The 23,124-nt window shown below is 42.2% G+C and overlaps 5 protein-coding genes across 5 annotated transcripts; 1 reads left to right on the top strand and 4 right to left on the bottom strand.

The window, feature by feature from the left end:
- Nucleotides 1-205: 205 nt before the first annotated feature.
- Nucleotides 206-3,587, bottom strand: LOC136424317 (zinc finger protein 845-like). Its single transcript, XM_066412873.1, has 2 exons — nt 3,519-3,587; nt 206-2,995 (listed from the first exon to the last, which is right to left on the bottom strand). The coding sequence occupies exon 2, from the start codon at nt 2,986-2,988 to the stop codon at nt 1,042-1,044; it is 1,947 nt and encodes a 648-aa protein (XP_066268970.1). The 5' UTR covers nt 2,989-2,995; nt 3,519-3,587; the 3' UTR covers nt 206-1,041.
- Nucleotides 3,588-4,461: 874 nt separating this feature from the next.
- On the bottom strand, nt 4,462-11,285 carry LOC136427174 (zinc finger protein 91-like). The gene is made up of 4 exons (XM_066415948.1): nt 11,204-11,285; nt 8,963-10,309; nt 7,144-7,249; nt 4,462-6,668 (listed from the first exon to the last, which is right to left on the bottom strand). Exons 2-4 carry the CDS (start codon nt 10,305-10,307, stop codon nt 5,321-5,323), a joined length of 2,799 nt encoding a protein of 932 aa, XP_066272045.1. The 5' UTR covers nt 10,308-10,309; nt 11,204-11,285; the 3' UTR covers nt 4,462-5,320.
- Nucleotides 11,286-12,458: 1,173 nt separating this feature from the next.
- Nucleotides 12,459-15,592, bottom strand: LOC136424299 (zinc finger protein 569-like). The gene is made up of 2 exons (XM_066412850.1): nt 15,507-15,592; nt 12,459-14,630 (listed from the first exon to the last, which is right to left on the bottom strand). The coding sequence occupies exon 2, from the start codon at nt 14,626-14,628 to the stop codon at nt 13,366-13,368; it is 1,263 nt and encodes a 420-aa protein (XP_066268947.1). The 5' UTR covers nt 14,629-14,630; nt 15,507-15,592; the 3' UTR covers nt 12,459-13,365.
- Nucleotides 15,593-15,901: 309 nt separating this feature from the next.
- LOC136427181 (zinc finger protein 782-like) lies at nt 15,902-17,609 on the top strand. The gene is made up of 2 exons (XM_066415960.1): nt 15,902-15,967; nt 16,812-17,609. The coding sequence occupies exons 1-2, from the start codon at nt 15,902-15,904 to the stop codon at nt 17,607-17,609; spliced, it is 864 nt and encodes a 287-aa protein (XP_066272057.1).
- Nucleotides 17,610-20,148: 2,539 nt separating this feature from the next.
- LOC136427192 (zinc finger protein 568-like) lies at nt 20,149-21,747 on the bottom strand. Its single transcript, XM_066415969.1, has 3 exons — nt 21,480-21,747; nt 20,640-21,098; nt 20,149-20,594 (listed from the first exon to the last, which is right to left on the bottom strand). Exons 1-3 carry the CDS (start codon nt 21,745-21,747, stop codon nt 20,149-20,151), a joined length of 1,173 nt encoding a protein of 390 aa, XP_066272066.1.
- Between the last annotated feature and the right edge of the window lie 1,377 nt (nt 21,748-23,124).

The following is a 23,124-nucleotide window of genomic DNA, read 5'->3' on the forward strand; positions in this document are numbered from 1 at the left end:
TGTTCGCACATTGCTGTATGCATTGCACAGCATGCATTATGTATGCATGTAGAAATATGTTGATATTTTGATATTGAAATCCTTCTGCTCTCAACCTATATAAAGGCCAATTATATATAAACTACCATTGCTGATATGCACAGCATTTGGTGAGACCATGTACGGCCAGAACAACAACATACATCTGCCACAGATACAAGTAAAATGGAATGGAAACTGTTCTTTTAATAATATTTCTTTTTCGCTCGTCATAAATTCAATCAACTGTGATCGTACATATGAGACATGGCAGTCGCTTCATACAACATGAAAAACTATAGGAATAGCATAATCATTTGTGTACAAATATATGGTGTTTAAGTTGGTAAATAATTGAGAAAATAAACATCACAACAGCCTGTAACTAAGTTTAAGCACACGTGTTACACCGAGGTACAACAATTTGTAGGGCGTCACTACAAAGTCAGCCATCATAATAGCCTATGTTATATTAACAGAAAAAGTTTGTTATTGAGTTTCAAACCCTCCTTATACTTTACACTTACAGTAATTCTAACAAACCATGTTCTTCTCTGCAGTTGTAGCTTTTTTCTACGAAAACTAAAGACATAATCAAGTATCTGATTTAGAATAAGTAGATGTACACATACTGTACAGTATCTACACATTGGTAGGGAATTCTTTTGCAATTCCCACAGCTCCAGCACCGCAGGGGATTGAGGGTAATAAATGGAGGTAAAAGCCCCTCCTAGCGGGAACTTTGCAAACACGTTTCAAAAATTGTTTCCTAATAAGGGACCTCAAATTTTGACCTTCGAACACAATGCATGGCAGCTGCAGGTATGCAAAGGAATTGCGAAATAGTTTATTCTCACTGATTTCCGTTGGACACATGAATGCATGTAGTGTTCTTACATCCATTTTTCATTACTCCATATACATGTTTGTATGGCTGGATAACATATTTAGAGTTTCTCATCCCCGTGTTAAGCTAGATGCCGGACAACAGCTGATTTTTTATCTGCTGAATACTCAAATTACTCACACTTGTATTTTTTCACCAGTATGAGTTCTCATATGTTTTGATAAGGAAGACCTTTGAGCTGTCCTGTACCCGCACTCGCCACACATGTAGGGTTTTTCTCCAGAGTGTCTGGCTAAATGTTGGTCCAAGGTAGATTTCTGTGCAGCAGAATAATCACACTGGTCACATTTGTAGGGTTTTTCACCAGTATGGGTTCTCATATGTTTGGATAAGTGAGACTTTTGAGTTGCTCTGTACCCACATTCCCCACACATGTAGGGTTTTTCACCGGTATGGGTTCTCATATGTTTGGATAAGACAGACTTCCGAGCTGTCTTGTACCCACATTTATCACATATATTGGGTTTGACACCGGTATGGGTTTTCATGTGTCTTGATAAGCCGGACTTGTGAGATGTCCTGTACCCGCACTCCCCACACATGTAGGGTTTCTCACCATTGTGTTTTGCTAGATGTCGGTCTAAATCACCTTTCTGAGCAGCAGAATAGTCACACTGGTCACACTTGTAGGGTTTTTCACCTGCATGGGTTTTAATATGTCTCGATAGGTGAGACTTTTTAGCTGTCTTGTACCCACATTCCCCACACATGTAAGGTTTCTCACCAGTGTCTTTGGCTAGATGTCGGTCCAAGGTGGATTTTAGTGCAGCAGAATAGTCGCACAAGTCACACTTGTAGGGTTTTTCACCTGTGTGACTTCTCATATGTTCGGACAAGTGACACTGTTCAGTTGTTTTGTGCCCACACTCCCCACACGTGTAGAGTTTCTCACCTGTAAGGGTTCTCATATGTCTGGACAGCTGAGACTTGCGGATGCACCTGTAGTCACACTCCCCACACAGGTAGGATTTCTCACCTGAGTGTTGGGCTAGATGGCTGTTCAAAGCCGATTTCTGTGCAGCAGAATAATCACACTGGTCACACTTGTAGGGTTTCTCACGTGCACCGGTGTGTTTGGCCAGATGTCGGTCCAGAGTGGATTTAGATGTTGCAGAATAATCACACTGGTCGCACTGGTCGGGCTTTTCACCAGTATGGGTTCTCATATGTTGGGATAAATGAGGCTTTTGAGTTGCCCTGTACCCAGATTTATCACATGAATAGCGTTTTTCACCAGAGTGTTTTGCTAGATGTCTCTCCAAATGGCATTTCTGTGCAGCAGAATAATCACACTGGTCACATTTGTAGGGTTTGTCACCAGTATGGGTTCTCATATGCCTGGATAGGTTGCGCTTATCAGATGTCCTGTAACCACACTCCCCACACATATAGGGTTTTTCACCAGTGTGGGTTATCATATGTCTCGATAGGTTACTCTTGCTGACTGTTCTGTACCCGCACTCCCCACACATGTAGGGTTTCTCACCGGTGTGATTGGCTAGATGTCGGTCCAGAGTGGATTTTTGAACTGCAGTATAATCACACTGGTCACACTTGTAAGGTTTTTCTCCAGTATGAGTTCTCATATGTCTGGATAGGCTACGCCTGTGATCTGTCCTGTACCCGCACTCCCCACACATGTAGGGTTTCTCACCTGAGTGTTTTGCTAGATGGCTGTTCAAGTTAGATTTCGTAGCAGCAGAATAGTCACAATGGTCACACTTGTAGGGTTTTTCACCTGTATGAGTTCTCATATGTCGGGACAAGGTAGACTTGTGAGCTGTCCTGAACCCGCACTCCGCACACATGTATGGTTTTTCACCAGTATGGGATCTCATATGTCTGTATAGGCTACGCTTGTCAACTGTCCTGTACCCGCACTCGCCACACATGAATGGTTTCTCACCAGTATGTGCTTCTGGCTGGTTGTCCAAAATCGGTTCGGTTGCTGTTGGCTTGTCTTCAACCTTGCTCGTATCTCTGTCCAACAAAACTTCAGTAGGAGACCCATCACAGAAGTTCTGGGGAACTGAAGTAGGAGACCCATTTCCTGTCTCTGCCATGTCTAACCTATGGACAAATGATTGAAAGGATGAAGCACACCAATCGAAAATAAGATAAGTCAAGAGAGCATTTTTTTTCTGCTGATACCAAAAATGGGAAGTTGCTACAACTGTCCAGCATTCACTTCCATAGAAATGACGTTAAAACCTGACTAGCCACCCGACCAGCCCCCACCCCCCACCCAACCCCCCTCGAATGCAGTTTCATGAATCTGTCTAACCTTGGTCTAACATACAAACCATTTTCTTATGCATGTCGCAAATTTGGTTTTCATTTCACATGGTTCTTATTGTAGTTTGTCTCATTTTAGTGACACTATAGCGCACCTAACATAAACGGCCCTTCTATCTCGAAAAACTTGACGATCCTTGACGTGTCGGTTTCGCCCCCCTCCTCCCTCGCTATTTTCTCTCACCCTCCGTAAAATCTTAATACATCCCGTCCAGATATCGCCCATACACCGTAGAAATGACCTATAGCTCCTCTACTGTATGTCAAGGTAGATATGTAATATAGCTCAACTTCTTACCTGCTTCTAGTGTAGATATTTACCGTCACACAATTCCTGCAAGCGTCTTCTAAGCGAAGCAGCGGGTGAAAGGTGAACTTATCATGGGGTGAAAGGTCATATTTTGTGCCCGATAATCCTTGTTGTGTGTGGAAGTTCTGCCTACATTGTACAACAGTTGCACCCATCTATTGCCCTTTCTGCATTCTTTTCCTTTGTTACCTTCGCCAAAAAGGTTTTATTTTATCTGGATACCCTTGAAAAACATGGGGGGAGGGGGGGTACCTAGTGGTTGTGGGGTGTCTAATTTCTTTTCAGGATGGGTACGAGAACACGTGCAACGGCTCGGTAGAGGTGGTCAGGAGTGTTTGCCAGGGCCTTGGCTGTGAGGCATCCTGTAAGGCTGCCGTACTGGGTGTTTAGACACGACCCTCGAATGACTCACTGACTAACCGCGCCGGTTAAAGGGAGAACATTTGCCGGGGGACTAATTTCTACTATTTTCCCAGCGATCCGCGGAGCCTGGTAGAGGCTAGTGAGACATCCTGTATGGCTGCCGTACTGGGTGTTTAGACACGACCTTCGAATGACTTCGCACTGTGGCCCTGCGGTGTCTTCCATTGGGTACGGCACAAAAGGACCGGGTACGCTAAGAACTACCACATACGGCTCGACTTTCTAACGGGTACGGCAAGTGTAATAACCGGGTACGTGAAATATCTCTAGTGGGTACAGCAAGAAAATACGTTCGGCAGGACAGGGTTTTCATGGGGGTGCTGTGTCATGAAAAATAACTTTAGTTAAGAGTCTGAATCGCCTTATGGTTAAGAAGGCCTAAGAACGCACCTGTACAAAAATTATCCGATTCAGCAATTTGTGGCTGCGACAACCTGTTTTATTGACAATGTTTAATGCAGTGTCTAATAAACCATTCATTCATAACTAATTAAATTACGTCACACGGAAAAATGGAATGGAACCTGTTCTTTTATCATGCGTTTTTATTTTTACTTCTTACATGTCAGCCAGTCGCTTATATCGCACAAGCTCACTCTACAATTCTTCATAACGTTAAACACTCCAGTTATAGCATAATCATGTTCCAATGTATAGTGTATGGGTTAGTGAATAAATGACAAATCAAACATCACCCTTGTAACACTAAAGCACAACATTTTAGAGGGTGTTAGTTCCAATTCAGGTGTCAGCCTACATCATATTTGACGGAAATTAATTGTTAATGAGTTTTAAGAACGACCTATTGTTTACACTGATAGTACTTCCAACAAAAATTGCTCCTCACTGTACGTATGTTGTATTTTTCCTTTACGAATACCATAAGGTACTGGATATAGACAACGTAATGTTGATATACAGATTCAGTACATTGTTATCATATTTGTACAGATTCACTTCTGTGTGAATAAGTCTTCTCACAGTTCCAGCATCACAGGGGGTTTGTCGGTAATGTCATAGGTTAAAGTCACTCCAAGCGGGATCGGGAATGATGCAACCACGTCTCGACGTTGTTTACAAATGAGGAATCTTACACATTGACCTTGGACGACAATGCACCGCGAAAGCAGATGCGCATTCGGAACTGTGAAATGACATATTCTCAGACAGACATTGGGATAGAACACATGTAGTGTTCTTATATCAATTTTCCTATGTTCCATACATATGTATCGATGGCTGAATAACTTCTGTTGTCCTGTACCTGCGATTCGTACACATTTCTCATCAGTGTGTTTAGCTACGTGCCCGACAAAATCTGATTTTCGAGCTGCTGAATACTCACACTGGTTACACTTGTAGGTTCGTTATTCAGCAATGTGGGTTCTCATATGGCTGGATAAGTGACACTTGTGAGCTGTTCTGTATCCGCACTCGCCACACATGAAGGGTTTCTCACCAGTATGGGTTCTCATATGTCTGGATAAGGCAGATTTGTGACCTGTTCTGTACCCGCACTCCCCACACACGTAGGGTTTTTCTCCAGTGTGTTTGACTAGATGTCGGTCCAATGTGGATTTATGTGCAGCGGCATAATCACACTGGTCACACTTGAAGGGTTTTTCTCCAGTGTGGATTCTCATATGTTCGGATAAGTCAGAATTGTTAGTTGTTTTGTACCCGCACTCGTCACACATGTAGTGTTTCTTGCCGATGTGTTTCGCTAAATGGCTGTTCAAATAACATTTCTGTGCAGCAGAATAGTCACACTGGTCACACTTGTAGGGTTTTTCTCCAGTATGAGTTCTCATGTGTCTTGATAGGCTATGCCTGTGATCTGTCCTGTACCCACACTCTCCACACATGTAGGGTTTCTTACCGATGTGTTTCGCTAAATGGCTGTTCAAATAACATTTCTGTGCAGCAGAATAGTCACACTGGTCACACTTGTAAGGTTTTTCACCTGTATGGGTTCTCATGTGTATGGAAAGCTCAGACTTTCGAATAGTCCTGTACCCGCACTCGCCACACATGTAGGGTTTCTCACCTGAGTGCTTTGCTAGATGGCTGTCCAATGTGGTTTTCTGTGCAGCAGAATAGTCACACTGGTCACACTTGTAGGGTTTTTCTCCAGTATGAGTTCTCAGATGTCTGGATAGGCTACGTCTGTGATCTGTCCTGTACCCGCACTCTCCACACATGTAGGGTTTCTCACCGGTGTGTTTTGCTAGATGTCTCTTCAATGCAGATTTCTCAGCGGCAGAATAGTCACACTGGTCACACTTGTAGGGTTTTTCACCAGTATAGGTTCTCATATGTCTGATTAAGTGGCGCTTTTGAGCTGTCCTGTACCCGCACTCCCCGCACATGTAGGGTTTCTCACCGGTGTGTTTTGCTAGATGTTTCTTCAAGGCGGATTTCTCAGCGGCAGAATAGTCACACTGGTCACACTTGTAGGGTTTTTCACCAGTATGGGTTCTCATATGTCTGGATAGGTTAAGCTTGACAGCTGTCCTGTACCCGCACTCTTCGCACATGTAGGGTTTCTCATCAGTATGTGCTTTTGACTGATGGTCCAAACTGGCTTTGGCTCCTGTTGGACGATCTATAACATTGCTTGTACCTCCATTCCCTAAAATCACAGTGGGAGACCCTTCAATGGAGCTCTGGGGAACAGCAGTAGGAGACCCATAACATGCATCTGCCATGTCTAACCTAACGGACAAAAAATTTGAAAGACATCAATCAAAAGTATCATAATTCAAAATGCATTTTTTTCTGATGGCACAAAAATGTCCAGTCCAGTCACCACTCCTATGGCAATGGCGTTAAAACCTGGCCCACTCGTACTTTCTTCCTTTAATGCTACCTTCCGTTCCGTGATATGAATCTGCTATAAACCATTTTTCTAAGTTAACCACTCATGAACGCATTTGCTATCATTACACATGTTTGTTATTGTACTTATGTCCCATTTTGGTTATTTTATAACAAGATTCTTAGACCATTTCTAAATAACACCTTTGTCTCGTGATGTGTGACATTTGGTTTCGCCCCCCTCCCCCTCTCAAATTTCCTCACCCAGAAAAGTCTTACATTTCGTGCTAGTGTGGCCCATACACCATAGAAACAGCCTATAGCACCTCTGCTTCACGAAAGAGAAGTCTTTTATCATAATTCGCGTTCTTACCTGCTTCTAGGGTTGATTTTTACCCTCACAAATACTGCAAGCGTCTTGTATGAGAAGCAAGGGTGAAAGGTGAACTTAGCGTGGGGTGAAAGGTCATGATTTGTCCCTCGTTACCCAGTTATTGTGTGGGAAGTTCTGCCTACATTACAGAATGCGTTTACACGACTACTGCCCTTTCTACATTCTTTTTCTTTGTTGCCTTCGCCAAAAATGTTAGATTTTACCTGTACCTGTAGAGCCTGGGGATAAGATGGAGGTGGTATTGGGTGAGCGGGGGGGGGGGGGGGCGGTGGGGGAGGGGGTGATAGGTTCAGAATGGATACAGGAATATGGTGGGGGTGGGGGAAGTAGTGTATGAAGAACAGTAATTTCTAAACCAACATCACTGTCTCCGATCGTCGAGGTATTTTTTTACACTGATGAATCTTCACCTCAAAACTGATTTCCATTTCTCTCTAGACCGCTTCTCACTAAAGGTTGCACAAACATATAAACGTTTTCAAAACTGGGTGTGATTTGTACAACGCCACTCGGTGTTTGCCTTGGTAAAGGCTAGGTATTCAGACACGACTGTGACTGTGCAGCACCATTGGGTACGGCACAAAAGCACATCGTCTAGTGGATACGGTAGGAATAACCGAGTGCTGCAAGAACTGAAAGTGGATACGGCTAAAATATGCGCAGGAATTTCTTTTGGGTATGGCAAAACCCGCCGGTTACGGAAGGAATTACTTCAGGAAATGAGTTTCATGTTTTTTTTATGAAAATGATAATAAAATCTATTAAACACTTTTATTTTAGGAAGGAATTTCGTGGGATGCGGAAAGGATTACGTCAGGAAAAGAGTTTTATGCTTTGATGAAAATGATGATAACAACGATGGTGCCTGTACCCTGTGCGGCATCAGAATAACTTACATCAACCAAACAAGGGAAAATGGAATGAAACCTTTTCATCTATTAAACGTTTTTATTTCGCTTGTCAGAAATTAGCATACTTTGAATCAACTTTGTTCTTACATATCGGCCATGAAAGTCGCTTCATATAACATACTTCGCGATTCTACAAAATGTTAAACACTCTAGATCATAACATAATTATTAGTGTTCCAATATGTAGCGTATAGATTAGAGCATAAGTGGGAAAATAAACATCACAGCCTTTAACTTCATGCACACTTGTTACACTGAAGCATAAGATAGGTTATGATGCGAGATTAGATTTGACAGAAATAAGTTTCTAATTGAGTTTTAAAACCTCAACATTCTTTACACTTACAGTATTTCTAAAAAAAGTATGCTCCTTTCTGTTATAGTTTTTTTTTTCAAAGAATACCACAGACATAAAGTACTTGATACAGATTGCGTAGATGTACAGATACTGTACAGTGTTCTCACATTTGTAGAGATTTTATTCTGTATGAATAAGCATTTTCACAGTTCCAGTACAGCATGAGATCATGTGTTATACCTTATGTTAACCCCCCCCCCCCCAAGCGGAAATGTTGCAAACACGTCTTTACAAATGATTGCTTACAAATAAGGGAACTATAAATTTGACATCAGATCAGCTTGACTGCAGATGCACACTCGAAACTAAAACATTGGAGTTGGACACATGCAGTGTTCTTACATCCATTTTTTTTATCATACATGTTTGTAGGGCTTGATAACTTCTGTGTACCTGCACTCCGTACCATTTAGAGTTACTCAAGTGTGTTTAGTTAGATGCAGGACATGTAGGCTTTTTCTTACCACTCTAGGTTACGCTTGTCAGCTGTCCTGTACCCGCACTCTCCACGCATAAAGGGTTTCTCATCAGTGTTTTGCTAAATGTCTGTTCAAGGTATGTCTCGACAGGTGGGACTTTTTAGCTGTTCTGTACCCGCACTCCCCACATATGTAGGGTTTTTCCCCAGTGTGTTTTACTAGGTGTTGATTCAAAGTTTTTTTCGTTGCAGCAGAATAGTCGCACTGGTCACACTTGTAGGGTTTTTCACCTGTGTGAGTTCTCATATGTTCGGACAAGTGGCACTGTTGAGTTGTGCTGTACCCGCACTCCCCACATATGTAGGGCCTCTCACCTGTATGGGTTCTCATATGTCTAGAAAGCTGAGACTTGCGGATGCACCTGTAGTCACACTCCCCACACACGTAGGGTTTCTCACCAGTGTGTTTGGCTAGATGGCTGTTCAAATTGCATTTCTGTGCAGCGGAATAATCACACTGGTCACACTTGAAGGGTTTTTCACCAGTATGAGTTCTCATATGCCTGGACAACTCAGATATTTTAGTTGCTCCGTAGCCACACTTTCCACACATGTAGGGTTCCTCACCGGTGTGTCTAGCTAGATGGCTGTCTAAGGTAGATTTCTCTGCAGCAGAATAGTCGCACAGGTCACACTTGTAGGGTTTCTCCCCTGTATGGGTTCTCATATGTATGGACAACTTGAAATTGCTGATAGTCCTGTACCCGCACTCCCCGCACATAAAGGGTTTCTCACCTGTATGTGTCGCTAGATGGCTGTCCAAAGTATATTTCCTAGCTGCGGAATAACCACACTGGTCACATTTGTAGGGTTTCCCACCAGTATGGACTCTCATATGCCTGGATAGATTACGCTTCTCAGCTGTCCTGAACCCGCACTCGTCACACATGTAGGGTTTTTCTCCAGAGTGTTTTGCTAGATGACTGTCCAAATTGCATTTCTGTGCAGCAGAATAATCGCACTGGTCACACTTGTAGGGTTTCACACCAGTATGGACTCTCATATGCCTGGATAGGCTACGCTTCCTAGCTGTCCTGAACCCGCACTCGCCACACATGAAGGGTTTCTCACCGGTATGTTTCATTTGATGGATGTCCAAAGTATATTTCCTAGCTGCGGAATAATCACACTGGTTACATTTGTAGGGTTTCTCACCAGTATGGGTTCTCTTGTGTCGGGATAGGTTATGCTTGTCAGCTGTCCTGTACCCGCACTCCCCACACATGTAGGGTTTGTCACCAGTATGTGCTTCTGGCTGATTGTCCAAACTGACTTTGGTTCCAGTCGGCTTGTCTTCTACATTGCTTGCATCTCTGCCCCCAAATACTCCGGTAGGAGACCCATCAGAGAAGTTCTGGGGAACAGCAGTAGGAGACCAATCACCTGCCTCTGCCATGTCTAAGATAATAATTGATGAAAAGATGAAAAATATCAATCGCAAATATGAAACGTCAGGAGTGCATTATTTCTACAGATCCCAGAACTGGTAGGTTGCCACAACAGCTGTCCAGCCTCTACTACTCCTATCGTAATGACGCAGAAACCCGGCCAACTAGTACTACTTCCCTACTGCCCCCCTCCCCTTCATTTTTATCATGAATATGTTTTTCCAAAGTTGCCTGCGCATGCATGGTCTGAAAATTTTTGTTTAGCCTTATAGTTATTTCTATTGCAATTCTGCCTCATTTTTGTGATGCTGTTGCATTCTTAGTAGTGCTGCGTACCTAAACGTAACATCAGGTACCGGTACAGGGGTTACGGTACAGGTCTAGACCTGTACCTGTACCTGTACCTGCACCTGTACCTGAACAATTTGAAAAACATGTGTTTTCCTGAACTTCTTCAGTGACAAAAACATATATAAAATGTTTTTAACTTGTCAGTATCTTTATTGGCCTTGCTATCAAAACTCCCGGCCTGCTTGAATTATCTGTTGCATATTAGTTACGCTGTTCCAATGTGTCACTTTGGTCACGTTTGGTCAGTTGCATGAGGTCAGGAGGTCACAAAATTAGCACATACTCGGTGTAAATTTATATCGGTCCAGTACCGGTACTTCATGATCCGGTATTTTGGACCTGAACTGAATCAACGCAGAGTTTTTCTAGCAAATCGTCATCATATTGTCTCCAAAGACTTCTTGACGTGTGGTTTCGCCACCCCCTCACCCTCCTACAATTTTCTCGTCCCGAAAAGTCCTACCATTCGTTCCAATGCGGCCCATCTACCGTAGAAATGACCTATAGCTCCTCTACTTCATGATAAGGCAGATATCATAACTCAAGTTCGTACCTGCTTCGAGTGATGATTTCTACCCTCCCACGATCCTGCAAGCGTCTTGTCGGCGAAGCAACGGGTGAAAGGTGAACTTAGCACGGGGTGAAAGGTCATAGTCTGTACCTGATCGTCCACTCAGTGTGTGGGAAGTTCTGCCTACATTGTAAAAGGGCTACACCCATCCGCTGCTATTTCTGTTTTCTGTTTGTTTCGACTTTTTTTGGCCAACAGAGAATGTCATACAGGAAGTTTATGTAATTGAGATGGGAAAAAAATCACAAACGGAGGTGGGTAGCATCTTCTACACAAAAGACACTTTGTAACAGTGGTGTTTTTTTTCCTTGATTATTTTGGGTGTACAACTGGTGTTCGCATATTATATATCATGTACGAATATCGATATACTTTCTGAATCCGTGTTAGCTCTTAGTAGTAAATATAAACTATTATTATCCTGGAAGCACATCTGTGTTGGTAGTAATCATGATAGCGGCTACGGCAAGAATTTCTAGTGCGTACAGCAAGAATAATGCTTGGGTCACATTTTCAATCCGGGGCCCGGCCGGCCAGTGTTTGGGAACAAAAAGTATGATATAAAAGACAACAAAAAACACAAAACGTACCAAGAATTATTCAAGAGCATAGCTTGTGCATATCTATTGATATACATTTTAATTTTTCGTTCCCGGCTGGGAAATGTGACCCAAACATAACCGGGTACAACAGTAAAGGACATGCATATGGGGGTGCTGTGTGATGACCGTCATAACACTAGAAAGATGTGACCCTGTACGGCCAGCACAACAACATACATCTGCCACAAAGGTACAGAAATTGAATAGAACTGGCTCTTTTAATTTAGTTTAATTTCTTTTTTAATGCTTGTCAGTAACTGAATCAACTGTGATCTTACATATTTATTTATCTATTTACATATCAGCATGACAGTCGCTTCATATAACACAAGCTTACTTCGCAATTCTTCATTCTGTTCATTACACCAGGTATAGCATAATCATTAGTGTACCAGTATATAGTGTTTAGATAAGTAATAAGTGAGAACATAAACAACAAAGCCTCTAACTTTATACGTATTTCCCGAAGTACAGAACGCAGACCAAAGAAGGAAAAAAATGGAATGGAGCCTATTCTTATGTCAGATTCTTTTATTTCAACTTCTCAAACTATCATGTTTAAAGTCAACTTTGTTCTTACATGTCAGTCATTGCAGTCGCTTCATACAACACTGGCTGCCTTCACAATTCTTCATAATATCAATCACTCCAGTTATAGCGGAATCATTAGTTATATAATATATATAGTGTTTAGGTTCGTAACAAAGTGAGAAAATTAACATGACAGTCTGTTCCTTTGTGCACAATCGTCACACAAAAGCATGTTTGTAGGATGTCAGTACAAAGTCAGTCGTCAAGATAGCCCATCTTAGATTGACAGTGATTTATTTGATATCGAGTTATTACATGTCTTTATACTTAACCTATACTGACACTTCCAACAAACCATGCTCCTCCCTGTTGCAGGTCTTTCCACGAACGCCACACATAATTATACTCGATACAGGATAAAAAGTTACAGATTCTGCAGTGTTATTATATTTGTAAACATTCTCTTATGTATGAAGATATGTGGATTCTGTGCAGCAGAATAGTCACCCTAGTCACATTTCAAGGGTTTCTCATCGGTATGTGTTAACATATATGTTTGGAAAAGTGACACTTTTCAGTTGCCCTGTACCCACACTCGCCACACATGTATGGTTTCTCACCTGAACGGTATGCTAGATGTCGGTCTAAATGGACTTTCTGTGCAGTATAGATAGCCGCACTGCTCACACTTGTAGGGTCTATCACCAGTATGGGTTTTCATATGGCTGGATAGGTGAGGCTTGTGAGCTGTCCTGTACCCACATTCACCCCACATGTAGGTTTTACTCCAGTGTGTTTGGCTTGATGTCTCTCCAATGTGGATTTATGTGCAGCGGCATAATCACACTGGTCACACTTGAAGGGTTTTTCTCCTGTGTGGATTTTCATATGTTTGGATAAGTCAGAATTGTTAGTTGTTTTGTACCCGCACATCCCACACATATAGTTTCTTGCCGATGTGTTTCGCTAAATGGCTGTCCAAATTACACTTAGTTATGTGCAGCAGAATAGTCACACTGGTCTTTCACCTATATGGGTTCTCATATGTCGGGACAACTGAGACTTTCGGATAGCCCTGTACCCACACTCCCAACACATGAAGGGTTTCTCCCCGGTGTGTTGGGCTCGATGGCTGTCTAAGGTGTATTTCTGTCCAGCAGAATAGTCACACTGGTCACACTTGTAGGGTTTTTCACCTGTATGGGTTCTCATATGTATGGATAAGGCAGACTTTTGAGTTGTCCTGTGCCCGCACTCGCCACACATGTAGGGCTTCTCACCGGTGTGTTTCGCTAGATGTGTGTCCAAATGACTTTTATGTGCAGTAGAATAATCGCACTGGTCACACTTGTAGGGTTTTTCACCTGTATGGGTCCTCATATGAGTGGATAGGTTATACTTGTGAGCTGTCTTGAACCCACACTTCCCACACATATACGGTTTATCACCAGTGTGTTTGGCTAGATGTCGGTCCAAACTGGATTTCTGTGTAGCGGAATAATTACACTGGTCACACTTGAAGGTCTTTTCACCATGGATTAGCATATGTTTGGACAAGTCAGACTTCAGAGCTGTCCTGTGCCCACACTCGCCACACATGTAGGGTTTCTCACCCGTGTGTTTTGCTAGATGTCGATCCAAATGACTTTTCTGTGTTGTAGAATAATCGCACTGGTCACACATGTAGTTTTTTTCACCTGTATGGGTTCTCATATGAGTGGAAAGGCTACATCTGTGAGCTGTCCTGAACCCACACTCTCCGCACATAAAGGGTTTCTCGCCGGTATGTCCGGCTAGATGGTTGTCCAATATAGTTTTCTGTGCAGCGGAATAATCACACTGGTCACACTTGTAGGGTTTTTCACCAGTATGAGTTCTCATATGTTTGGAAAGGTTATCCTTCCTAGCTGCCCTGTATCCACACTCGTCACACATGTAAGGTTTCTCACCGGTGTGTTTTCCTAGATGTCGATCCAAATGGCCTTTCTGTGCAGCAGAATAATCACACTGATCACACGTGTAGGGTTTTTCACCAGTATGGGTTCTCATATGTCTCTTTAGATTACCTTTGTCAGCTGTCTTGTGCCCACACTCCCCGCATATGTAGGGTTTCTCATCAGTATCTGGTCCAGGCTGATTTTTAAAACTTGTTTTGGCTCCTGTTGGCTGTTCTTTGACATTGCTTGTATCAATATTGAATAAAACTGCAGCAGGAGACCCGTCACAGAACTTCTGGGGAACAGCAGTAGGAGACCCATTACCTGCCTCTGCCATGTCTAAGATAATAATTGACAAACAATTTGAAAAGATTAAACAAATCATTTGAAAAAAAAACGATACGTCAAGAGTGTATTTTTTCTACTTATACCAAAAATGGGAAGTTGCCACTACTGTCAAGCCTTAACTCACATCGTAATGACGGTAAAACCTGTCCCACTTGTACTCTTCCCTTGCTAGGCCCTTTTTCCGCCCCCTCATTTTTATCATGAGTATTTCCAAAGGTTACTACACATACATGACATGAAATTTTGCTTTTACCATTAATATTGTTTCTGTTGTAATTCTGTCTATACTTATAGGATTACTTAGTGATACTGTATTTTTCTTCTTTCACTGTAACTTCATGTTCACTGTTTTCACGGTGACCTCTGCTCCATGAACTTATCATCACCGGGAAAAACCTGTTGTTATTATTTTTGATTCCTTCACACATCCGTTTTATAATCACTTGCCGCCACCGTGAAGTTAAAGTTCAGTGAAAATGTCCATTTTCCGTACGCCGTGAAATTTTGTTACCATGAAGATAAAGTGAATCACAGTACTGTAGCACCCTTCTTAGAGCTTTTCTAACAAAAATGGCCCTTTAGTCCCGAGCGATGTGACGTGTAGTTGAGTCGTTCCGTGCCAGGCTGGAGGCCTGCCCGCCTTAGCCCGGGACCTCAACTCCCCCCTACTATGCCCCCGAAGGGGTTATTTGGGGGCAACACCTATGTAGATGTAGATGTGTAGTTTCGCCCCCCTCCCCAATCGCCAAAATTCTCACCCCGAAAAGCCTACCTTTCAGTCCTGATGTCACCCATACACCATAGAAATAGCCTATAGCTCCTCTGCTTTAAGATAAGGCAGATATTTATGGTAAATCAAGTTCTTACCTGCTTCTAGTATTGCTTTTTACCCTCAGAAATCCTGTAAGCGTCTTCTGGGCGAAACGACGGGTGAGGGCTGAACTTGGCGTGGGGTGAAAGGTCATATTTTGTGCCTGATTACCCAGTTAGTGTGCGGGAATTTCAGCCTGCATTGTAGAAGCATCGAACAAATCCATCTTTCTGTCTTCTTTATATTTGTGTACTTTTCTTTCTTTGTTCTCTTTAGGAAACTCAAAATAGGACTGTTATACACGCGATGTTTATGTATTTACATACATACAGTGTCGTTATTGGGTGCACCGGGGATATCAGGCACTGTAACCCCTGACCTTTTAGGAGTGAGGTCACACTGTGACGTTTCTGTGACGTTTGTTTGCGAGAGTTGGAAAGTTCGGAGAGAAATGACGTCCAACCTGACAGAGGCGGCGTCGTTCCGAGAGCGTCCTGAAGGCCAAGCTGTGTCTCAGGTTAGACTGGAGTCTGTTTTTACAACTCTCTGATGAAATGTCGCGTTGGTACCGTGATGTGGGGAGGGAGGGGGTCGATAGGATTGTCAAATCTGCTCCCAGTAACTTAAGACGATTTAAAACCACGGCGTCTAGCGATATGACTTACTTGACTTAATAACGACATACTTGACTTACTAGCGATATAATAGACGTTTAACAAGGACAACAACAACAACAAGGACAAATCTAAGTACGTAGGCCGCGCCCTCCATGTGGTGGAATTTTAACAATAATCTTTGCTCTCTGATGAAATGTCGACGTGTTGGTGTCGCAATAGAACTGAAAAAATCTGCTCTCAACTATGGCGATGTCAGCACGTAATAAGTGGTGCCCTGCTTAATATTTGCCTTTGTTCAAATCCATTCTCTTACTATCGGTCTGTTCAAGGCACATGATCTTGGCCGTATTTTTGTTGTTGTTGTTGTTGTTCTGATACATGTAGCTAGACACACACGACATGACACGAGGTGACGTCATGGCACCCCTGTAATGAACACCAGATGTAGAACACGAGAGGACTGAGGATGGGCCGGTCCAAAAATATCTATGGAGGGGAGGGTGAAGAGATCTTTTTTTTTTATTAGCCTGGTACAAAGCCTTAGGCTGCCCACACAATGGATGAGCGGCCCCAACTGGAAGAGATCTTCCTACCTGGCCGAACGGATCTACTCTACTCCACTCTGCTCTGCTCTGCTCTGCTCTACTCTACTCTACTCTACTCTACTCTACTCTACTCTACTCTACTCTACTCTACTCTAATAAATATATTATGTTCACGCCTAAATTTTTCTCCTCTTACTAGACGGAAGAAGCAGCAGACGATCTGCATGAACAGACAGAAGAGAAACAGGCTTGTCCAGAAACAGACCATGGAGGGACAAGGCAACAGCGCCGCAAGACTCACAGCCGTGAGGGACCACATCGATGTCGGGAATGCAAGTTCTCCACATCCAAGATGTCCGCCCTGAAACGGCACGTTAGGACGTCGCACGCCGCGGGTGAAAGTAAACAAAAGAAGAGAGATCACCTTGTAAATGATGTTGGGGCAACTCACGGTGGTGAGAGACCATTCCAGTGCGCTGCCTGTGACTATTCCGCTGCACAAAATTCTACCCTGAAATATCACGTAATGGCGAAACACAGTAACTACCGGCCGTACAAATGCCCACAGTGCGACCACTATGCAGTCACCGAAAGACATTTAAAGGTTCATATAAGGTCACACGCTGGTGAGAAGCCATACAGCTGTGAGATGTGTGCTTACTGCACTAACCTGAAGAGCAATTTGAACAGTCACATGGTTATTCACACTGGGGAGAAACCTTACAAGTGCAAGGTTTGCGGCTATTCTGCAACACTAATGTCTAATTTGAAGCGTCACATGGCTGCGCACACTGGTGAGAAACGGTACAAGTGTGAAGTTTGCGGTTATTCTGCAATACAAAAGTCCAATTTGAAGTATCACATGGCTACCCACACTGGTGAGAGACGTTACAGGTGTGATGTCTGCGGTTATTCTGCAATTCAAAAGTCCGATTTGAAGGGTTACATGGCTACCCATGAGGCACATGAAGAAGACGCCGATAAAAATCCATGTTAACGTGAACATGTCCACACAGTCTGGTCATTCTAGTTTCTGTAGTGGTTTTTATGGAAGCCACAGTTTATATGGCATACGAGACAAACTGGTAAAGTCACGCCGATAACAAGACATGCAAATGTGTACATGTTCACACAATCTGTTGCTCCAAGTTTGTCACCATTCTAGTTTTTGTTGTCAGCTTGTTTCTTTCATATCTTTATGGACAGGAGATGAACAAAAAAATGGACACAACAAAATTACATAGAATATACGAGACACACTGGTCAAGTCAGCCCATGTGATTATTGTTACTATTGGAATTTGCTTACTTTTCTGATAATTTTCTTCATGTCCTGCATTTATCCTGATGTTAACATACAGTCGACGCTATGATGATCTCTGATGAAAATGCTGTGTACCGAAATCATCGCAATTGTCATCTTTATGTTTGAGACTTTTGTTACATGGCGGGAGCAAACTTGTCTTCCCTCATGCCCAAACATGGTGGTGCAGTGAATCATGGGACAGAAATTTCCGACAAGAAATAGTTTTTGTTTGTATATGACTTTACAATATCATATGCGTTAGTTACTGTAGTTTGCTTTCGAAATGCATCCATAGTGTCGACGTTATTAGCATCTTTTAGTTGTTCGGTTGAATGATTTAAAAGAGTTATAGTAAAACTATAAGTTACGTTTACGTTCTGTAGTATTAGAATTTATATGGTTTGTATAAAGTTATGTTTCATAATTGGACATGATCTTGAGGGTGAAGAGAAGAATAAAAACATGTTCATACCAAACTTCTTGTTAGAGTATTTAGTCATTAGTATGAATGTTGTGTTCTTACATATTAGCAATGACAGACGCTTCATATAACACAAGATTACTTCACAATACTTCATAATGTTCAACAGTCCTGGTATAGCATAATCATTAGTGCTCCAACATATCGTGTATAGCTATAGGTTAGTAAATGAGTGAGAATGAAATGTAACATGTTACACAGCATTTTGGAATGGAACCTGTTCAGATGTTGTTCTTTTATTAAACATTTTACTTTCACATGTCAGAAATGAGCATATTTTGAATCAACTGTCTTCTTACATTTAAGCAATGGCAGACGCTTCATATAACAAAAGTTTACCTTGTAAATCTATATAATTTCAAACACGCTAAGTATAGCATAATCATTAGTGTTCCAATACGTATAGTATAGGTTAGTAAGTTTGAAAATAAACATTGATTACAAACTTTAAGCAAACTCGTTACACCGAAGCACAACATTTCTATAAATGAATGTTGAACTGATGTACATAATTGCTAATCTCCAAGCAGATCTACACGGGGCGCGAAAATCGTATATGCCAGCCAGAGAAGCTCCAGTCAGCTAGATAAGCTCCAGGCTGACTGGAGCTTCTCTAACTAGCATATACGATTTTCGCGCCCCGTGTAGATCTGCTAGGAGATTACATGATTGCGTGTTATATACTTATAATGTTACATGGCACCGATATCAGCAATGCTGCCCGGATTGAGCATTGTACTGCCTTATGTTAAAATATAAAATAACATTTTATAGGATGTCAATACGAAATCAGGGGTCAGGGATATCCTATATCATAATTGACAGAATAAGTTTGTTACTGAGTTTTAAAACCTACTTATTTCTTTGCATTAGAAGTGTTTCTAATAAAGTATGCTCCACTCTGTGGCTTGATTCTTTGCCACACCACCAGAACTGTGAAACGGCTTTTTACTCACACACTGGCGTTGAATACATGTAGTGTTCTTACATCCATTTCCCTTAGTTCCATATACATGTATGTCTGTCTGGATAACGTTAACTTCAGTTGTCCTGTACCTGCACCCCGTACACATTTAGAGTTTCTCATCAGCGTGTTTAGACAGGTGCCGGACAACAGCTGATTTTCGAATAGCTAATCATATTCACACAGCTCACACTAGGGTTTTTTTATTTTTTATTTTTTTTTTAAACAACAGAAGAATATACAGGACACAGAGGTGATGTACTCTAGCTAAAGCTAATATTAAACATCACCTCTGGAAAAAAAGATACAAGTTACATAGACAAGTACAATAGCAATAAGAAACAGCAATTGGGTCGTCCAATACAAACAAGCTAACAAACAAACAATGAATATATCAATATACCTGAACTAAGTTTTAAAACGTCTGCTTGTCAAAATATAGTGCTGAGTCAAGCCTAAAATGTTACAGTTGAAATCATACGAAACAAAGGATGAACCTCTTAATAATAAATAAATGAAGGCTTGATCAGACAAAGTATCGATATCAAGAATAGGGGCTAAAAGGTTCCGTAGGTTGCCCAGAAGGTTGAGTCTTTGTTGGTTGTATATAGGGCAGTACAAAAGATAATGAACAACGCTTTCGCTTCGACATCCGCAAGTGCAGGCTGGACTTGTTGCTAAGTTGCGTGTAAATAAACTTAGGTTAAGACTGCACGTGCCGGTGCGAAGGCGTGTGAGGAGGGCGCAAGTGTACCGGGGGCCATGACTAAAATGTGAATGGAAACACTAGGGTTTCTCACCAGTATGAGTTTTCATATGTATGGATAGGTTATGCTTGCGAGCTGTTCTGAACCCGCACTTGCCACACGTGAATGGTTTCTCTCCAGAGTGTTTGGTTAGATGTCTCTTTAATGTGTATTTCTGTGCAGCAGAATAATCGCACTGGTCACACTTGTAGGGTTTTACGCCAGTATGGCATCTCATATGTTTTGATAAGTGAGACTTTTGAGTTGCTCTGTACCCGCACTCCCCACACATGAATGGTTTTTCTCCAGAGTGTTTTGCTAGATGTTGGTCCAAATTGGATTTCTGTGCAGCGGAATAATCACACTGGTCACATTTGTAGGGTTTTTCTCCTGTATGAGTTCTCATATGTATGGATAACTTGAGCTTTTGAGCTGTCCTGTACCCGCACTCCCCACACATGAATGGTTTTTCTCCAGAGTGTTTTGCTAGATGTCGGTCCAAATTGGATTTCTGTGCAGCAGAATAATCACACTGGTCACATTTGTAGGGTTTTTCTCCTGTATGAGTTCTCATATGTATGGATAACTTGAGCTTTTGAGCTGTCCTGTACCCGCACTCCCCACACATGTAGGGTTTCTCACCGGTGTGTTTGTCTAGATGGCTGTTTAAGGTGGATTTCTTTGCAGCAGAATAATCACACTGGTCACACTTGTAGGGCTTTTCTCCTGTGTGGGTTCTCATATGTTCAGATAAATGAGACTTTTTAGTTGTTCTGTACTTACATTCCCCACATATGTAGGGTTTCTCTCCAGTATGTTTTGATAGATGACTGTCCAAATTGCATTTCTGTGCAGCAGAATAATCACACTGGTCACACTTGTAGGGTTTTTCACCAGTATGGGTTCTCATATGTCTGTATAGGCTACTCCTGTCAGCTGACCTGTACCCGCACTCTCCACACATGAAGGGTTTGTCACCAGCATGTTTGGCTAGATGGTTGTCCAATGTGGATTTCTCTGCAGCAGAATAGTCACACTGGTCACATTTGTAGGGTTTTTCACCAGTATGAGTTCTCATATGTTCGGATAGGTGATGCTTGTGAGCTGTCCTAAACTCACACTCCCCACACATGTAGGGCTTCTCACCGGTGTGTTTGGCTAGATGTTGGTCCAAATGATGTTTCTGTGCAGCGGAATAGTCACACTGGCCACACTTGTAGGGTTTTTCACCAGTATGGGTTCTCATATGTTTTGATAGGTGATGCTTGTGAGCTGTCCTGTACCCGCACTCCCCACACATGTAGGGTTTCTCACCAGTGTGTTTGGCTAGATGTCGATCCAAATAATATTTCTGTGCAGCAGAATAGTCACACTGGTTACACTTGTAGGGTTTTTCACCAGTATGGGTTCTCATATGTCTGGATATGTGACTCTTGTTAGCTGTCCTGTACCCGCACTCCTCACACATTAAGGGTTTCTCAACCGAATTTTCTGATGGCTTTTTGTCCAAACTGGCTTTGCTTTTCGTTGGATGGTCTTCTAGATTGCTCTGATGTTTGTCCCCTAAAACTCCAGTAGGAGACCCATCACAGAAGCTCTGGTGAACAGCAGTAGGAGACCGATCACATGCCTCTGCCATGTCTAACCTAACGGATGAAAAATTGAAAAGGTCAAACACATCAATCTTAAATAGGATAAGTCAAGATTGCATTTTTATTCTGCTGATACAAAACAAAAGTTGCTCCAACAAGTGTTGAACCTCGACCGGAATCGTAATGACGTCAAAACCTGACCCAGTTGTGCTCTCTGCTGCCCCCCTCCCCCCATATGTTTATGAATCTTATTCTAATTACCAACAGTTTTTTCAAAGTTGCATGCATGACCTGGAAACTTGTTTTTAGTCTAAAAAGTTTTCCATTGTAATATTTTGTCATATTTTGGTGATCATGTAGCACCCTTATTAGAGCTTTTCTAACACAAACGGCCTTTTGCCCCGAACGACGTGGCTTGGGGTTTTGCCCCCCCTCCCCAATTTTCTCACCCCTAAAAGTTTTACGTTACGTCCTAATGTGACCCGTACACCATATAAACGACCTATAGCCCCTCTGCTTCACGATAAGATAGATATGTACTATATTTTAAGAGCTTACCTGTTTTATCGTTGATTTGTCCCTTCACACAATACGGCAAGCGTCTCTAACGAAGCAGCGGGTGAAAGGTGAACTGAGGGCGGCGTGAAAGGTCACATTTTGTGCCTCGTTACCCAGTTAGTGTGCGGAAAGTTCCACCTCCATTTTAGATCGGTTGCACCCATCTGCTGACTTTTTGTTTGTTTTTTGTATGTTCCTTTTTCAATTTTCTTTCTTTCTTTCTTTCTTTCTGTGTCAAGTCAACTGTTATTTAGATAAGGGAAAATGGAGGCGGGTAGTATCCTTTGCACACAAGATACACTTTTGATTAATCATTGTACTTCACGTTATATATTTTGGACGAGTCTTCTCTACCCTCTATATCTGAAGTCTTCTATTTTCATAATTTGACCGTTTTTTAGACAATCTTTTTTGTCCTTGCCCCCTTTTCAAAATAAAATAAAATGTCACAACCTTGAAGCGCCAACACCAGGGGCGCCTACTTTTAATGTCTGCGTAACTGGATAGCCGATACGATTCATCGTCAACATCTTCTTTACAGGTAGGGTAGTTCTTGTTCGATGCACACATTTTGTCATGGGCCGTAGACTGAAGGATAATCTGACATTCAGCGTCGTTATTGAGGAAATCATTCCTTTTAACTTTTCCTCTGAGTTGCCTCGTAACCACATTCACCACGCATGCAAGGATAATCTGACATTCAGCGTCGTTATTGAGGAAATCATTCCTTTTAACTTTTCCTCTGAGTTGCCTCGTAACCACATTCACCACGCATGCAGGGCTTTGTATTTTGCTACATGAACCAAGCCTTTTATCTTTTAAACCTTTTGGTAAGTCAGGTAACCCTGTAACATTTCTTTCAGGTC

The sequence above is a fragment of the Branchiostoma lanceolatum genome, chromosome 1 (genome assembly GCF_035083965.1).
Source record: "Branchiostoma lanceolatum isolate klBraLanc5 chromosome 1, klBraLanc5.hap2, whole genome shotgun sequence".
Lineage (NCBI taxonomy): Eukaryota > Metazoa > Chordata > Leptocardii > Amphioxiformes > Branchiostomatidae > Branchiostoma > Branchiostoma lanceolatum.

Bases quoted from the DNA above. Each gene is read 5' to 3' on its own strand.
- LOC136424317 (XM_066412873.1), bottom strand. From the start codon at position 2,988: ATGGCAGAGACAGGAAATGGGTCTCCTACTTCAGTTCCCCAGAACTTC.
- LOC136427174 (XM_066415948.1), bottom strand. From the start codon at position 10,307: ATGGCAGAGGCAGGTGATTGGTCTCCTACTGCTGTTCCCCAGAACTTC. The intron at 7,250-8,962 runs GATGAGAAACCC...CTGGGTAACGAG, and splicing joins CAGACATTTAGCAAAACACT to GGACAAATCATGACCTTTCA. The intron at 6,669-7,143 runs GTAAGAACGCGA...TTTGTCCGTTAG, and splicing joins AAAATCAACCCTAGAAGCAG to GTTAGACATGGCAGATGCAT.
- LOC136424299 (XM_066412850.1), bottom strand. From the start codon at position 14,628: ATGGCAGAGGCAGGTAATGGGTCTCCTACTGCTGTTCCCCAGAAGTTC.
- LOC136427181 (XM_066415960.1), top strand. From the start codon at position 15,902: ATGACGTCCAACCTGACAGAGGCGGCGTCGTTCCGAGAGCGTCCTGAA. The intron at 15,968-16,811 runs GTTAGACTGGAG...TCCTCTTACTAG, and splicing joins AAGGCCAAGCTGTGTCTCAG to ACGGAAGAAGCAGCAGACGA.
- LOC136427192 (XM_066415969.1), bottom strand. From the start codon at position 21,747: ATGGCAGAGGCATGTGATCGGTCTCCTACTGCTGTTCACCAGAGCTTC. The intron at 21,099-21,479 runs GTGACTATTCTG...ACAACCATCTAG, and splicing joins ACCCTACAAGTGTAACCAGT to CCAAACATGCTGGTGACAAA. The intron at 20,595-20,639 runs GTGATTATTCTG...ACCGACATCTAG, and splicing joins ACCCTACAAATGTGACCAGT to CAAAACACTCTGGAGAAAAA.